Source organism: Seriola dumerili, unplaced genomic scaffold (genome assembly GCF_002260705.1).
Source record: "Seriola dumerili isolate Sdu_G_001 unplaced genomic scaffold, Sdu_1.0 BDQW01000149.1, whole genome shotgun sequence".
Classification (NCBI taxonomy): Eukaryota; Metazoa; Chordata; class Actinopteri; order Carangiformes; family Carangidae; genus Seriola; species Seriola dumerili.
In genome coordinates this window covers 18,885,951-18,904,401 of record NW_019174404.1, presented here as the reverse complement: position 1 = coordinate 18,904,401, position 18,451 = coordinate 18,885,951, and the positions used below count along the sequence as shown (strand labels likewise).

The following is an 18,451-nucleotide window of genomic DNA, read 5'->3' as shown; positions in this document are numbered from 1 at the left end:
AGCTGACTAAATTTGCCAGTGACAGTTTTCATTATCACTGAAGAAACTGAATTTTCTCACCACAAACTTGCATCTTATTGAAAATGATGTAAGAAGAAAAATTGATTGTGGCTCTTTCACATCATGATTTATATTGAATGACGTGAATGGCAACGTTAAAACATACAGCTCTGACCTCACAGCTCTGATCTTGATGGTTTACCCTCTTTAGGACCCTGATGTGGTGACCATGCCCCTGCCTATAGAGTATGGACCTGTCCCTGAGGAGGAGGAACGTGTACCCGTGCGCCCTGATGATCCCTCTGCTCCAACCGTGTTGGTAAACGCCCAGGTGCCTGACGGGGAGGCTCCACAGCCGCCACCCTCCTATCCCACAGAGGAGAACCAGAGAGGTGGGGAACACACTGTCATCACTAGCACAGCGTCAGAGGCCAAAGCACAGACGTCAGCCAGCCAGCCATACCTCCACCAGCACCAGCAGCCTCACACACAGACCTCCATCACCATGACAACCACTAACACAGTCACCTCCACAGCCACGTCTACACTCACTGCCAAGGGACCTCATGTCATAACCCAGCCCAGCCCTGAAGGGGGCCACATCAACCTGGCGTTCACTCAGGGCCACGCACCAGAGAAGGAGGGCCACAACGGGAAGAGCACCAGTCTCTGGAACCCCACGTATGGCTCATGGTTCCTGCAGCAGCAGCAGAGGAAGCAGCAGCAGCAGCAGCAGCAGCAGCAGCGGCAGGGAGGGGTGGGGGGAGCAGGAGGCAGCAGTGGCAGGGTGCCAGGTGAGGGACAGGAGCATGTGGGCCGGACGGTGGCTGAGGTGGCAGGGGCGCTGGGTCTCCAGCACCAGCACAAGCAGTTCCAGCATCAGCTCCAGCAGCAACACCAACTCCAGCTGCTGCACCATCAGCAGCAACAGCAGGGTCTGTGTAGACCTCTGTTACCCCCACCACCGCCCCCTGCTGCCCAATCACCTCTGCTTTTAGATTCAGCCGCTTTGCCCCCAGTTCCCCTCTACAGACTGAGAAGATTCCCCTGTGGGAACATCGGCTATGGCTACCAGGAGCAGGGTCTACAGCTGGAGACTACCCACGGCAACCCCAACCCCCCTCCTCCACCTCCTCCCTCTCAACAGGGCACCTCCATGCCCCCTTCAGCAGCTCACCAGAGGGGGACCTCTATTCCCACATCTGTGTCCCTGGGTCGGTCGGGTATGTCCGAGGACAGCCGTCCACTGCTTGTCACCATGGGGACAGTGCAGGACCCCCGGCTGCCCAGGATGGAGGGCCACAACGCCACTGTGCTTTAGCCCAAATGTCTATACTGCTGGTCTTTTTTTCCAGGTCCTGTCTTTGGAGAGTGTAAGTCCAGGACCCACAGCAGGAAACACTGTGTCAGGACAGAGATTGTTTTACACCACCCCTACCGCCCCACCCTTTTGGTTTCTTCCTCCAGTTCAGACAGAACCCATCTTGCTGACAGAGCTGGATGAGTCCATCAGGCTTTTCTTACGAGAACCTTGGAGGGTTGGCAAAGCACATCAGACAAATAAAAACCTTTGGGAGGCAAAATGTAGAGTAAATGATAGTTTTAAGAGTTTAAAAATGTATTTTTTCAATGCTGGAGGGATCATGACTGAGTGGGAATACTGAGAATCAAATGAAGAGTTTATGACAACAGAAGACGAGCGGTACTGACCAGGAGTGACGAGTGTTCATCAACAGCTGAGGGTGTCTCTTGTCTAGAGAATGGACTATCAGGAGGATTCAAATCTCTATATTTTGCCAGACTTAAAACTTTGCGTCACAAACTTTAGTGACCAGTTTAACTTTAGCAACTGTGACATTGTCTACAGCTGCCAGCCACATGTGTCAGTTCTACTGCAGAACCCTCACACTGTTCCCTCTCCACATCCTTTTGGAAAACAACAGCGTGGTAAATAACTTGTATCAGACTATTTTTCAAGAATATCACTGAATTGGACACTGGATTACCAGAGACGTTTCTACTAAAAAAAATACTGGGAAAAATGTGTTTGTTGATGTTTGCTTGCCTGCTTGTTTATTTATTCATTTGTTTATTTATTATTTGGAAGTGGCTCTATAAATTATTAATGAACTCAAACTCATTTACATCAACTGGTTTTCACTTTAGGTTTTTTAAGTTGCAGGAATTTATTTTTAGTAACATGTAACAAAAAGAATTTTAAACTATCACAAAAATGAAATCCACACCCACACAGGAAATCAGCTGGGTCCCTTAAGGTGGCTTTTAAGGTGGAGTGGATGGATAAATAGAGCACTGCAGCAGATGTGGGAGATTTTATTTAACAAAAAAACTTGAGTGGATTAAACACTGGCCACCCTCAGCAACATTTTACAGTTCAGCTTTTGTTGTTGCTGAAGATTTGTAATAAGTCGTTGCTCCTGGTGCTATTGACAGCACGCGCTGTGGACTTTCCTTTTGTTCACAGCTCCATTCTGTTGTAGGAGTGCTTTGAGACGGTGAGGCTCAGGCTTTTCTTTACTGATGGCTTTTTCAGTAACCTTTTAATAATTCATTTCTTATTTAAAAAAATTATTTCCCTTTTTTTGTCTGGATATAGAAACAGTCGATATTGCTGAATCAATCTTAACCTTCAAATTGCTATCTCGAAGCACTCTACATTCTTACATTTGCATATTTTATCTTTTCTATTATAGGATGAGTGTTGTGGAATACAAATGAGTCTGAGAGAAAAGTTTGAATACAAACTGATTTTGTTCCACATGTGAATTAAACCCAGAACCGGTCTCATCCTCACACACATAGTGTTAACACCCGTCTGTGTTTAATGTCTGCTTCTTTTAGTTTAAGGACAGTTACATACAGTATATCTATCAAATAACGCCATGAGTGAGGCGGTGTTGATATTTAGGTGAATGACGACAACATGCGTCACTTTTTTGATGATTTCGCTTGACTGTATTTGGCAAACGGTCAGTCCGTCTGATGATGAGCTGTCGTGCATGTTTCATGACACTCTGACTGATTAAGACAAATGCAGTCCTATAGGACAAGTCAATGAGCAAGTTAAATATTGGCTAATGAGAAGTATTTTGCTTTGTCTCCAGTACCTGTGTTAAAAGCATTGATTCTGTGTTCCCTCACAGCCCACCTCCATCGTTTGATGTAAAAAGAAAAACTGAACTGCACCTGTAAATGTTGTAATTATAAAGTATTGTACTATGGCTCTGGTAAAAGCTGTAAATTGCCCTTCAGAAGATATTCGCCAAAATTAATAAATTACTATATAATAACTGTTTTGCATTTGTCTGTCTGCAGCTCTCTTTGATATTGGGGCCAAGTTAATGGGATTAACTGAAATAGGACAGTGACGTTCTGGTGATTATATTTTTTAAAAAACAGTCAGCTTGTTTTGTGTAACATCACTTAACTGCTGACATAAGTGCTGTTGTTTATCTTAACACTAACATAATGTTCACGCACAGAAATAGGTGTGTTAAATATGAGATAAAATCTTTATTTGCCGTGTCTGTATTATTGTAGCCTACTAGTTTGATGTCAGTGACTTTAAATGTTACTGGCAGCTTAAACGATTGTTGACACAAAGTGGTAAAAGCTGCCAGTAATGGACTGGAGAGGTGAGGCTAATTAAAAACAATGAGTCTTCTGTGCACCAACTATTTAACCCACTAGTATCATGAACCCCATTTTATGTTGTGTAGAACATCACAGTTTAACGTGACATCACATCAGATCAGTTTCGCTTCAAGTTTTGCTTTATCATTGAGATCCATCAGCCTCCACACAAAATCCTGTTTACGTGAGCAGACAGCTGATGGGAAACAACGATCTGAGCCTCTCAGCCTCCCTGACATCTTCAAATTGGCTCATTCACACCAAGTGTGCTATTTGGCAAATTCAAAAAAAATAATCACTAAGGGCAAATGTGTCATAGACAGTATTTGTCGCAAATATGGCAACGTTACAAATGAGGCAGGAAATGTGTTTTACTATAGAGCAGGACTGCATCAAAAGGAAATTTGACCCACTCTTAATGACCTGGATTACTACTGTGTCTTCTGTTTTGGTTGGATTACTCATCCCTGACGTAAAAACAATTGGGTTCTTACAGGAAGAAAACAAACGTAGTGCCTCCTGATGAATAAACTAATTCTGCAGATTCCATTTCAGACACAGAGACTTAGTTCATCATGTCAAACACTGTTCGGTGTTCCTACAGGGAGAGTTAGTAAGGTGACATCACACAGAGCTACCAGATATTATTTCATATAAATGTAATTACTTTTGTGAGTTACAATAGTCATACTGTAATTTCAAGTATTCCTGTAGTAACTCATGACATCATTGCATTATCTTCACTAAATACACTTCCTGTTAAGTACTGCAGCGTCTCAGTGAGTTTAAAGCTGTTGACTCCTGCTGTTAGGGACTGAACTGAGTTGTGTCTCTTCTGAGCTTCTATTGCATTTTATTTTGACATCTCAACTCATCCAGATGTGAAGTCAGCTGTCACAGGTGGTAATACAGAGAGCAGTCTGCAGAATATTCATTATACATCCACAGTAGGAAGGCTACACGCACGTTAAAGTGCTAATGTACAGATCTAATATACAGATAAAAATATGGTGCTCTGTACTGATGTTAAACTGGAGGTTTAGGTGTTTTTTCTCAGATTTAACAGACTCAGGATGTTTGTATTCCTCCTGATTTAACACTCTATTGGCCTCATTCCTCACACCCATCCAGCTCTTACAGGAGCAGTGTGCTGCGTTAGCAAACACAACAGGCTACAACACATTTACTCACCGTAGCCTTTTTAAATTTTTCATATGAAGAGACAAAGCTTGCCCCACGTGACCAGGTCTTCCAGAGTTAAGACTCTGAATTTTGGTTTTTATATATATTGCTTCCACCTGTACTCAACATCTGCATTCATGTTTTAGCGAGCTGCACGTGAAAGAATGAAAAATCTTTTAAACTCTTTTTGCTCCTCTGCCAAGTGCCACTGCAGGTTTTCTTTACTGCTCAGGAGCCTTAGATTTCCTTTTTAATAGTATGTTTTACTACCCTTGACCCTATTGGCCCTAATAAGAATATAAGAAAAACCACTGTGTAATAGAAAAAAAGACATCCAACTAAAGTAACTGACAGACAGAATAAACAAACAGGATAAAAGAAAACATATTAAATTCATTTTGTGTCATTGTGATCCATTCACTTTACAAATACAAAAGCAGTGCCATGGTTCAATGAGACTGACTTCTTTAAGAGAGTATAGGGAGCTGAAAAATGGGGGAACAAAAGGTCCAGAGGAGCAGAAGTCTCTATAGATATTCATGAGAAATCCAAACAGTGCTTATAAAGATGCCGGTCTGGTCCTCACTGACATTCAGTCTGACCTTAGCACCAGTGTTACAATCCAAGAATTATGTTTCCAGATAACAGATTCAGTCCATTTTCACTGGCTGCTCTAAGCCCCTACAAGAGCCATCACACCAAAATCTGGAAGCACAGCTGTGGCAAATCTAACTCTGTTCTGTTAGCTGTTGAATTTGTGCTAGTTTTATACCAAATAGTAAGGTTATTGTTCTTTAACGCAACAGCAAGCAAGTCATCAGAGAAGCAAAACTCAACCATTTTTACATTCTTGTGTTTAAAGTAACAAAACAACTACAACACGTCCTGGATACAAACTCTGCAGGTGGCATCAGGAAGACAGACGAGGTTTCCGCAGAAACTGACACAACACATGCAGTATAGGCTTAAATATTTTTAAGTCTGGTCAATAACTTCAAAAATATGATATCACTTGGTTCTGCAAGCACAAGACCACAGAAAGTAGATATATTATCCAATAGCCTGCTTTTAATTTATTCATTAAGAACCAAATTTGTGATAATTAGATATGAGCAGGGGTTTTGAACCAGCCTGGGGGGCAAATACATTCCAAGAGACAATTAGGCCCTCCTACACGTTTAGAAGTTAGTTACAAATGACCCACAAATACATTTTTAATTTTTGCCCAATCTTTTATTTTAGACTAATTGTTTAATTTCTGAGCAGGAACCAAGAATCAGAATATAAAAGCTGGCTTTTTTCACAATTAAAGGAAAAATTCCAGCATTTTTCAACCTGTCTGTTCTGACTATGGGTCATAACTTTGCATTGCACCCTGCGTTGTAGAGATTTGGAAAATGCAGGCTCTGACAAAACAATGCATGTTTAAGAAGATTCGTAGACCATTAATCCAGGGGCTAGTTTCTGTGGAGACAAGCAGTATTCATGTGAAAATCATATTTATTTGAGCAACTTTAGGACACTCATGCTGCTCACCACTTACTATGGCAAGCTGTGACAAATTGAGCGACATAATACAGCTAAGCTAAGACCAATAGCTCTCTGATTTACCGCAGCACACCTGACACCAACATGCCTCTTCAAAAGTAAGGCTGGCATGAAAGGTGGACAGTTAATTTGTTTCCTTAATTTGACAGTCAACAATACAGAGAATGACAGGAAACATAGAGACAGAGAGGGAAAGGGAAAAAGTTCCAGCTGGGATCAAATCATTGCAGTCATGTGGTTCGTGCTGCAAGGACACCTTGGACAGGCAGTTTAAAGAAAAGTGGACAATTATTTGTATATATTTGAAAGGAGGAGGCTGCTGTTCTCCAGAAATTATGTCTGAGGCAGCATTAATCTACCAAACACGCAGAGCAGTTTGCTAAAGATGAGGAGGAGAAGAGGACTCACTGGCCAAAGAGAGAACAACCTGGACCAGAGGCTGCAAGCATCTAACATACAGTATCTTTTTAGATACTAGCTTTTCTATTACAGGTACCACATTGCTGTTTGGAGTCTTGCTATTAAGTGGAAGAAGTTTGCTAATGAAAAATAATTCTAAATCAATATGTTGTCACTACAGCTCACAGTATATGTGCAATAAGCAGGATTATGTACAGTGAGCTGGTCATTATTTCAAATAAACCCTGACAGAGTGAATGGAGACCCCAGCAGGATTATCCCTGTATTATAAACATGTCGACAAACGTAGGGGCTTGTGCAGCTGCCAGTATGTATTTGCTAGTGATAGCAAATCGTATTCCTTGGGTGCCAGCTGTGCCAGTGCTGCTTTCCATCATGTTAGAAAGCAGACTGGAGTCTGACTTCGTGGTCTTACGAAGATCATTTGTCTCACATCAGGGATTGGCTCTGCAAAGTGCTGATGGTGCAACTAAGCACATATCACACTGTGATACAGTATGTCTGAGCTTTGTTTCAGGTTTTACCTTCATCTCATTTTACACCACTGATAACAAACCATTTCATTACAAGATACAGGGCTGTCATTGGTGTGTCATTATTTCAAAAGCTATTTCCAAGTTTGAAAAAAAAAAAAAACATCAGAGCTGCCAAAAGTCCTTTCTACAATAAGATCAGCTGTACCACTCAAAGCTACTCAGAAACTATTTTCCATCTTCAAAACATTACTGAATCTTCCACCAACAGACACAAACCTCTCAGCTGATATTTTTTTTGCCTCCTTTACTGAAAAGGTGGCAGCCATCAGTTGCCAGTTCTCTGAACCTCTCAGAGAAGACCAGTCTCCCCCCGTTAAGGGCACATCACTCTCCATGGTCAGCCCTCACTCTGAGGACCACAAGCTAATCATATAGCCATCCTTCTCTGCTCTGATGTCCGTATCTGCTTCTTCTGGTCAATAACTCACCTCCTCCCTCACTCAGCCCTATAGCTGAGAACAAGGCTCCAAAAAGTATCCATACCTGTCTCCCCAAGTCAAGGATGCATCACCTCTCTCATTCACCCCTCTGAGTGATGTGCCAGACCTTCTGACTCATCCTACTACATGCGCTGGACCAAATTTCCACAAACCAACTCCTCCAAGCCCAATCTCCCACCATTGTGCCAGTCATCACATGTGATAAATGCTTCACTGACATTGGGAAAATTTCTAACCATATTCAAACAAACTCTGGTGACTTTTCTGCTTAAAAAGCCATCACTTGACCCCGCACAAATGGAGAACTACTGATTGGTCTCATTACCTCCATTCTTATCTAAGTGTATCGAAAGGGTAGTTTTCAAGGTCCCAGAATTCCTCTCGCGAAATGACCTCCTTCATTCAAATCAGTCAGGCCTCGAGAGTAGCCACTCTACTAAAACAGCTCTGTTGTCTGTGACTGAAGCCCTGAGGGCAGCTAGAGCTGCAGCTCAGTCCTCGGTCTGAACATGCTGGACCTGTCATCAGCCTTTTACACAGTGAACCACCGCATCCTGCTATCATCCTGCAACATGAGCATCTTGGGCAAAATGCTTTAAATCCTATCTCACTTGGTTATTCCTTCAATGAGTTATGGCAAGGACAAACCTTCTTATCCCATTCCCTTCCCACAGGGGTGCCGCAAGGATCAGTGCTGGGGGCCCTTCTCTTTGCAATATTCAACACCTCTTTGGATCCAATTATTTGCTCACATGGTTTCTCATATCACTGCTATGCAGACAACACACAACTATACCTGTCATTCCTGCCAAATGACCCCTGGTGTTTGTGTGGATCTCAGCTTGTCTCTCTATCAACATGGATGAAGGAACAACACCCTCAACTAAACCTCTCTAAGACTGAACTCTCAGTCATCCCAGCCAATCAGTCTCTCCATCATGATATCAATATCAAAATCACCTCTTCATCTCTTACTCCATTCAGGAGTATCCATCATGTTTGATGACCAGCCCTCCTTCTCTGACCATGTTGCATCGGTTTGTCGGTCGTGGCGCTTTGCTGTACACAGCATAAGGAATATCAGGCCTTACCAGAGTCAGTACGCCACCCAGCTCTTGATCCAGGCCGTGGTTATCTCTCGCCTCGACTACTGCAATGCCTTTGGTCGGCCCCCCTTCACGCCCAGTGAAACCCTTACAGATGGACCAGAATGCAGCTGCTTGTCTGGTCTTTGATCAGCCTAAAAAGGCACAGGACCTACACTGGCTACCCATGAATCTGCACCATCTACTTGAACTCAATCATACAGGCTTATGCTCCTTCTTAGCCACTGTGTTCCTCAGAGGAATGTCGTCTGGCAGTCGTCCCTGCACACAAGACAATCACATTCCAGACTGTTCTCATCTGTGGTTCCCCAATGGTGGAACAAGCTGCCGAATGCTATCAGAGCAAGGGAATCAAGAATCTCTTGAAGACTCATCTATTCTGAGAGCACCTCCTCTCCTAACACCCCAACATGCCTCACTAGCACTTACTATTCCCTTTCGATACACTTTACCTGATGTCCTTGCACTTATTGAAGAGATTTACTGCTTAGTACTTACACAAGGTCTCCTTGTCCCTAACTTGTCAGACGCTTTGGATGAAAGCATCTGACAAATGAGCAAATGTAATGTAAATGCAAGAAGAAGAAGAAGAGTAGTTAATTTAATTATGTTTTAGCATTAAGGTGGTTGTGGTGTTGTGCAGGACTGCATTATTTTCAGGCGTTTCTAATTTTCGCCCCTTTCTTGTAAGTGGGAGGATAAAAAATTATGAAAAACTTCAATATAATATAGTCTAGTACAACAAATATAATTATTTAACTATAATTCCAGTAATAAACATATCTGAATTCAACAAAAACTTTGTAAAAGGTAGAATTTATGGTAGAGTTGTTGTATTGAATTGCAATAGAAGTAAGGATACAGGTTTTCATTCTAATTCTAACTAATTATGCACAAATGTACTAAATTTATTTTGTTCTAGCACGACTTGAAATCCACTGGCCAAGGTCATGGTGACCTCACGTTGTTGTAGGCTTTTGGAAGAGTTATTTAGTGTTAGACTATTTAGACTCTGCCAGATATGGGCAGTCCATCTCCTCAGTCCACAAGCCCTGCCTCCTCCACAGCAGACATGTTGGTTCTAGTGTGAGGTAAGCAGTTCTTCTCCTCTGTGATCAAACTGGCCATGACATATGGGTGGAATAGTAGAGATGAAAGTGTTTTTAATGATGGGGTATGCAAAAATAAAACAATAAAAGATGCTGGGTTTCATAAAGGAGGCTCCAGTAGATCCGTGGTCACTGTGATACTGTTTGTGACCTCACAAAAAATGTTTTTGGCCATAACTCAAAAATTCATAAGTTAATTATGATACAATTTAACGCAGATGCCTAACAGGATAAAATGATGACATTTTATGTCCAAATGGTCAAAGGTCAACTTCACTGTGACATCATAATGTTCTGCAGAAACACTTCTGGACATTATTCAGCACTGTAACTCAGGAAGGACAGATTGTGACCATTTTTCCTGCAACTTAACTGCTTGGCGGAGGCACACAACCTCGAGGCAGTAATTCTAGTTTAGGTTAGTGATGCTATGATGATCAGCATTGTGAACGGCCTGCTGCTTCTCCAACTTGTTTTTATGTGTGATATTACTGCTGGAGCTTTTTATATTTGTTCATTTATGATACAGGCTGACAGTCCTTGGTGCTTCATTGACTATGTTTTATTTAATTTTTGCTTTGAATCAATCTCTTGGTCAACCATTGAAAACATTTTTAAACAACCGTTTAAAGATCTATTTATTCCACGGTCATGATATAATAGTCTACTTCTCCCCCACTCTAACTTGGATTTGTGTGCGCAGGCTGGCAGTAAGCAAACAATGCCACTCAAGCAGCAGGCGTTTTCAGCTTTGACTGAGATGAGTCCCAGTGGAATCAGATGGTAAGTGAACAGACGTGTAACCATTTCCAAGTGCTTGCGCCATTTCATTTTCAGTCCTTGTAGAAAAAAACACTCCTCTGCAGTTTATGAACAGTCCAGGAAAGTCAAGCAAACCTCATTTTCATAAGTACAACCGCTTTCGAGAAAGACACAGAGCCAACGGAGAAATACAGTCATGAAGATAAGGTCAAACTAGAATAGAACCTTTTATTTTACTTTTTACAAATACTGTTATTCTCCACAACATGTAAATGCATCAGACCAAACCCCCTTCTCACACAATCGCACCTCAAATATACATATCTGGAATTCCATGAGAAAAAACAAAAAAAAAACAATCTATTACCCACATGAACACAGTGCCAAAAGACTTTCATACCATCAGTGTAATTTGAAATCACTCATGCAATACAGTGGGGATGGGAAGTATGCCACTATATCTATAAATGAAATTTGAAATGTTAAACACTAACAGATGCCACAGAAGTTATCACAGATATGGCCTTAATGCAAATGAGAAGCTATTTTCAAGGAAGAAAGTAATGAGTAAAATGTTTCAATAGGAACCGGGAAAGACCGCACTTTTAACACGCACGCTAACACACACGCACGCACACACTCTAACATATATTTCAGACAACCATGGGCTCTGACCGCCACTGCTTTTCAATCACAGGGGGCCTGACCAGACAGATCAATGAGAGAAGTCCATTGGAGATTCCTCAGCAACTGTTGTGGCCTGCACACCCTAATTGGATGGTGCATGAGTGTTTTTCTGAATAGTGGGGCCTGTTTTGCACAATCGATGGCTTGTTCTCTGCCGAGTTGTCCAGACGGCTATAATCAAATAGCAAAATCTGTACTAGAAACTTCTGGATGATTGTACGTTTCCTGTCTCAAGCTGCTTTTGTCTGTCTGATACCAAACCTGGGAACACACTGCAGGACTTTTAAATTCCTAACAAAAGTGGTGTTTGTAGACTACACAATTCAAACTACATAATTAACTTCAGATTTTACCACATTCAGGCTGTATAAAGCAAAAATGTGATGTAATGGTTAGGGCTCGATGAGTCTGATTTTCAGTCAGAAGGACAAAGATTTTAAATACTCAACCCAACACAGACTAGTCATGTAATCAGGCTTACAAACGTCAACTGTGTTCCCAACTGAAAAATTATCAAAGTAACCTTCAACGTGTTATTTACAGACTGCGGCAACAATGTCATCAGTCTGACAAAGAAGGCTGTAGTCACAGCTAACAGGGGCTAACAGGTAGGATTTTTGCAACCCATATCACAATATAACCATCATTTATCTGTGTAGGGTTAATGGACAGTCTGTGGCAGATACTGACGTAAACGTAGGAGGACACCACTCCTGTTGATGTGGTTCTTTTCTGATGGAGGTCTAGCTTCAATTAAATCTTGTTTAATTCACACTGATTCATAAACTGAAAATCCAGTTTTGACTAATTTTCCATTAATTATCTCAAAGCCATATGATGACCCTGTAAAAATCAATCATGTCTCTTCTTTCAAAGTGCTCTTAATTAATACACACATGCATGTGCACATACGCACACAGTCACAAACACATGGACACTTTTGGTTAGAGAGGCTACATTACCACCTAAATGATGTGATAAAATCTCTACTCGATGCAATCAAAATTAGCTTTGGGTATAGAAATAGTTTTTCATGTGTGCACATCTATACCATTTGCTTGATCATCTTCTGATTTAACATGTTGATGTTTGTCAGTGCAATCAGATTAAAAGTAGTGCAGCGTCTTATGTCTTATTAAGACTTTCCCTCCTCATCCTGCCAAGACAAATTCTAACAAGAATTGAACATTAATTTTTTTAAAGTGCTTCTCGTTGCCTCCTACATTTCTCCCAGAACTAATATAGTAGTTTAAAGTTTAACTATTAATAAGTGGTTTTATCATTATAATTCACACCACCTCTGAAGAGTATAGAGGACTGTACAGAGGAAAATTAATAATCAAGCCAAAAAAGAATGAGGAGTTAAAACTAAAACAAAACAGAAAGTCAAAATGTCTCAAATTTTCCCCACTCCCATTTCCTACAATCCTCAGCTGTTTTCATTAACCAGGCGTGACCCATTGATGCCGCGGTAGGTGACACGGCTGGGACGGACCAGCACACCGTAGCTGGGTCGACAGGTGAAGTAGCGGCGGCCACCAACAGAGCCGTCGTTCTTGCCCTTGGGGCTTCGTAGCTCCAGGCCCAGCCAAAGGCCCGGCGCAAAGTCCGCTGTGCCCAGGTAACGGATGAACGCCATCTCATTGGCACTGTTCAGTAGGACCTGCGTGCCCACGTGAAGGCGGACCTGTCCATCAGAGCTGGCCGAGGGGCTGGACCCTGCCACGTTTCCAGGAGCACCGCTGCTACCACCACTGAGGGTACTCCAGCGCCGGCGGTGAGGGTTCGAACGACTCCTTTTTTTTTTTGTTTGTTTGTTTGTTTTTTAGATGAATCACGGAAGCACAGGGAAAATACAGCCAGAAAGATTTATGAGAAAAGGTATGCAGTGTGAGAGAATATATCAAAAGTAAGTGGGAGATTCATGGGAGCTCTGTGTTTGAGGGATTGATCTTCAATTCCCTGTTCTCTCTCATTATAACCACAATCATGCATTGGCTATTTAAAAAAGGAGCCTTTTGCTGACTAATACCACTACCTCTTATCAGTATTGATTCTGCCACTGCTGCAGGGGATTAGGATAAAGCTGAAAAGCTCAGGGAGGGAGAAAAGTGAGGCCTGTGTAGAAAAGAGACACACCTGGTAACAGGACTTCTTCTGCTCGTCTCCTTTGGGGTGGCGATGGCCGATGATGTGCTGAAACTGCGACGGATTGTCCCTACACAGCAATCACAAGAGTCAAGTATTCTCATACAGATTTTTGCATAAAAATGACTTCACAGGCACTCACAAAATAATAAATGCAAATACAAACACTTGCAATGAAGGCAGAACTCTCACCACTGAAAGGATGACTGAGGCGTGAGGAAGAGAGCTCTGAAAGGCAATCGACCGATCCATGGATCCTGTGAGCAACGAGAAGAAAAACATCTATGTATAACCCTATAAACATTTGGAAACACTTAAATATCGTCATTCAGTTTTCAACAACAGACAACCCACTGTGTAAAACCTCCAGTGACAGTGACCCCAGACCACTTACAGTTTATCTTAGTCATATAATCCACAGGGAATTTATGTGGAGCAAAATATATTAGAATATATTGACAATTTATTAAATACCACATGTCTGTAACATCTAGAGTTCAGATGAGAGTTGACTGGGCTTCATCTGATGATGGCCGTGTCTCTAAAAACGGCAGCAAGCAAAAAAGATACTGTCTTGTGTTTGCAAAACATCTGTCCTGCTTATCGATGTCCGTAAGCCACTAAGTGACTATAACAACGTCATAGCTCTGAAAGCCTTTAAGAGGGAGAGTGCCAATGTTGAGAAATGAGCAGTAGAGGAAAAAAGTGTTGCCTCGTTTTCTAAGGGATGTCAGTGGAGGAGTAGAGAAACTAAAAAGTCTCTCTTTATGTGTGTTTGTGTGAGTATGTTTGTATGTGTGTATATGTGGATGTGGGTGCGGTGGAGGGCTGTTTGTTTTCCTAATGGGTTGTGATAGCTGCTGACAGGAGAAGAAAAGAGAAAGAGAAACAAGTTGCTGTGCTGGATGGAAAGAATGTGAGATTCTCCATTAGAGAGGAAATTCATGTGAGCACACAGGGTTAATCATGACAAAAAGAAAAGAGGAAAAGAATGTGAATGAGGGATGGGGGGAAAAAAAACAGGTGATTACTTTGCAAAATGCAGCTTTTATCTCATGGAGGATGTAAACAGTTGGTTAATAACAGCAACAGCAGGAAAATAGTGAAAGCGATGAAGAGATGGGAAGAGAAAACTTCCCCGAGTGGTGGCTCTAAGTTGAGATGAAGCACAAGTGGTAAAGGAAGGAGAGGAGACTAATTATACCTCAGTACAAACAGTGGAATGTGTTAATTTAACCAGCAATCCCTCAAATGTGGACAACCTCATTCTCATTTACAATGAAAGCATTATGATGACAACTGCTTTTTAAACTGTAATGACTTTCATTCAGTTATTACATCTTTCTCAAGGCATTGTGGTATTAATGAATAATCCAATAAAAAATGTCAACAGTTTTTATCCATTTGCAGAAAGTTTGAAGTAAAAACAAAACAATGTCTCACGGTGAATAACTTAGTGGCTTGTCAATATGTATGTCAGGCAAAGTTTCCAGATGCCCGGGGTCTCCATAAGTAACCAGCTTGGCACATGATGCATCTGTCGAGCCAACACTTTGTGCAGTGTGTAAGCGCAATGTGACGTGCTGACATAATAAGGCTTCAACAGGCTAATATGAGAGGGAATGGTTCCTATAGGGCAAAAAGACATAAAACAGAACTCATTCAATCATTCCACCAATTTATCCCTTTAGGGTCGCAGGGGCTGGAGTCAATCCCAGCTGACATTGGTCGAGAGTGGGGTACACCTTGGTCAGGTCGCCAGTCTATCACAGGGCTGACACAGAGAGATAACCACTCACGCTCACATTTACACCTATGAGCCATTTAGAGTCACCAGTTAACCTAACGTGCCTGTTTTAGGATTGTGGGTGGAAGCTGTAAAACTGCACCCGGAGAAAACCTGGGTACAGAAAGACCCCACCCGGCCGGCAGGTTTGAAGCCAGACCTTGCTGTCAGGTGACAGTGCTAACCTCTGTACCACCACCACCACCAAAAATAAACAGAGGAGTGCAGTGGAAAAGATAGTTTAACTCTTCAGTAACAGCTAAAGTTATGTTGAGTACACAGTTTCATGGTACCATGAAACCATGAATCATCATTTCATCTGAATCTAGAATTAAACATAAAATGCATATTTGGTACCAAAAGAACAATTCATGCTTATAAGAGAATGTGAAAAGATGGCCCCATGTTGCTATTCTACTAATTCAACAGTAATAGTTTTGTCTCAAGACTGCTAAAGGCATTTTGTGAAATTGCCACACAATAGTTAGGACACTGCTGGTTGATGTGTATGTGAAATGTATGATGTTGTTTCTATAATGAATCACTGTGAGGCATGTATTAGATAAATAGAGACTGTTTTATAACAGTTAACAAGTCTGTAGATGTCAACTCTATGAGTACATTGATTTTACAGTTTACTATTAGTGTTGAGGAGCATCTAACTATGAAGCGACAGCTCGAGTTGGTCTTCCTCATGAACAATCTAAAAAAAAGTGGAGCAGTGAAACAGGGGTCACTGGTTGGTTTGATGACTATGAAAATGAATCATATCCAATTGAGTCTCCAGATCTCAATCCAGTTGAACACTGATGGGAAATTTTGGATTTCTACTGCAATCATCAAAACACTGCCATAGAAGAATGGTCTTCATCGCTCCTGTGGAGTTGGTGTTGCTGTTTACTTACACAGTTATTGTTAGTTTTTCCTTCAAAATTTCACCCATCTGTATTTCACATACAACCAGTCTTGATGACAACAGCTAATGGTGGGCCAAATCTTTAGAAGTGTGATTAATAGAAGGGAAGGATTAAAAAGGAAAGTTGGCAAACTACCAACTGAAATTTCATTGGCTGTTTCACATTTCTATAATAATAGGACTCCAATATTGCCCACTGCAGAACAGTTTTTGTATGAATCAACAATACGATGTGCACACACACTGAAGCAGGAATCAATTCAGAAACACAAACAAATGACAGGTTTGTGAATATAGAAACATCGACACACAGTTTTCCCACTTATACTACTTTCCTGTTTTGTGTTTCAACAGTACTCAAACAAATAAATGAAAAAATATTTTCACATCACTGTGAAATATCACTTTTATCAAACTAACAGTATCATTACAAGAAATCATGGCTGCTTTTAAAAACCCACCCTAGCAAAATGTGTATACTTCAAGTTTTTTCCGCTTTTTACCTCCATGTTCTAATATGTTTACTGTAATTATATGTCTAGTTAGGAAACAGTAGCTTGAATACATGACCAGACCAGATTACACACATCTGAGAGCTTTCTGAGAGCCTGATTAGATATCTCAAGAGACAAGTGTACTTTGGTGGGTGCTCCATTTTAAAGATGCTCTCAGCCAGTCTAAAATGGATCAGTCTCCATGTGAGGCATTCAACATATTGCAAACACAAAAAACTGCTGCAGTATCACGTTCTCATTGGCTCCAATTAGCCCACTTCTACTTACATTCATACTGGAAAAATAAAATCTATCTATCAAAAATGAAACATCGTTAAAAATGGGTTCGTATTGTAACTAAAGTTACCAATAAACCTGCATACTAATTTTATTCAAGTGTTAATAATGATTACATTAAAGTACAGAAGATACTTCATCTTGGAGATTCTTCTGAACTATTTGTTGCAAGTTTACCAAATCAATCTTTTACCTTCTACTTGTGCTACTACTTTGCTCCATACTTTAAAACCCGCACAGTGATATATTATCAAACTAATCTGATCCAAAAGCTATTAAAATAATAAGAACACAAACTGTCACTAAACCACTGACTTTAAAGTGAAGATCAAATCTATATCAAATTGCTGACCAATGCCATATTACTTTGTCTACAACTGGAAATGTGATGTAGGAAGAGAATTAAAAAATCCACTTCAACTTCATCATCATTAGTCTGTAAAGACATTTTTCTGGTAGCAGCAACAACGATATGGACAAAATACTGACAATATTTTGACCATATGAAACATTATGACTAAATTTACAACAGATCTGTGGTCTGATACTTTGAATGATGCCACTGTGGTTTGACACCAATTTAGACGCGTCTACACTGACAGCATAATGAAAGCAGCAGGTTAGCAGGGCAGCAGCTTCAGTTCTCCGAGTTTGTCTACACAGGACGTGTTCAGGTGCAGGTCACCTGCACTTTGCCAGTGCTCAGAGCCCAACACAGTCTGTTCTGTCAGACACACTTGAGACAGACAACTAAGAAAAACATCTGAAACACCTTCTGTGTAGACAAGCCTTTAGCTGCCTATTCTTTTATGGATATATCTGAATCCATTGAACATTTTCACCACAACTTTTCTAGTTGACAGTAAGAACACAAGGAAACCTCAGTTAAATATTACCTAACACAGAGAAAAGTAAATCACAGTATTAGAAATTCTTGGAAATGTGACCAATAGGCACTCATGAACTGCACGTTATATCCTGTCTTCCTTGGATACATTACAGTATAATATGAAGTTAACCACATGCATATCACACAGTGGGACACATCAGTATATCTGTATCAAAAAAAACACGACAATGCACTTAAATGGCAAATGCATGCAGCAGTCTAAGGTATTCACTCATATTCCAGGCCCTGCTGTGAGAGTATAACCTCTCATCTCCAACCTAAACAAATGACATGCATATTCATTATCCATAATCCATACTTAAAAGCAGGGATGATGGTGCCTGGATCATTACTAGGTGCCACATTAAACTGAGAAGTCACGGGGTCGATGGCCCCGGGCTTCACGTTGGACAACTGTGACTGTTGTTAATCACCAGTACAGAGGAGAGCTGTTTAATGCACAGAGGGCAAAATCAA

General features: G+C 41.1%; 2 protein-coding genes across 5 annotated transcripts in view; one reads left to right on the top strand and one right to left on the bottom strand.

Moving 5' to 3' along the window:
* alk (ALK receptor tyrosine kinase) overlaps positions 1 to 2,080 on the top strand; it is a 321,320-nt gene extending 319,240 nt beyond the window's left edge. Inside the window, exon 29 of the mRNA XM_022751149.1 lies at positions 212 to 2,080. Coding sequence (XP_022606870.1) covers positions 212 to 1,321 — 1,110 coding nt within the window. The 3' untranslated portion in view covers positions 1,322 to 2,080. The remainder of the gene's footprint in view (positions 1 to 211) is intronic.
* clip4 (CAP-Gly domain containing linker protein family member 4) overlaps positions 1 to 18,451 on the bottom strand; it is a 174,287-nt gene that overhangs the window by 124,099 nt on the left and 31,737 nt on the right. For 2 of the 4 annotated variants that reach the window (XM_022751151.1, XM_022751150.1), the window contains exons 13-15: positions 13,785 to 13,849; positions 13,584 to 13,662; positions 10,995 to 13,240 (exon numbers count right to left, since the gene is read on the bottom strand). In XM_022751151.1, coding sequence (XP_022606872.1) covers positions 12,874 to 13,240; positions 13,584 to 13,662; positions 13,785 to 13,849 — 511 coding nt within the window. In that variant the 3' untranslated portion in view covers positions 10,995 to 12,873. Of the gene's footprint in view, positions 1 to 10,994; positions 13,241 to 13,583; positions 13,663 to 13,784; positions 13,850 to 18,451 lie in introns of those variants that run through there. The other 2 variants (XM_022751153.1, XM_022751152.1) reach the window with 1 other exon arrangement.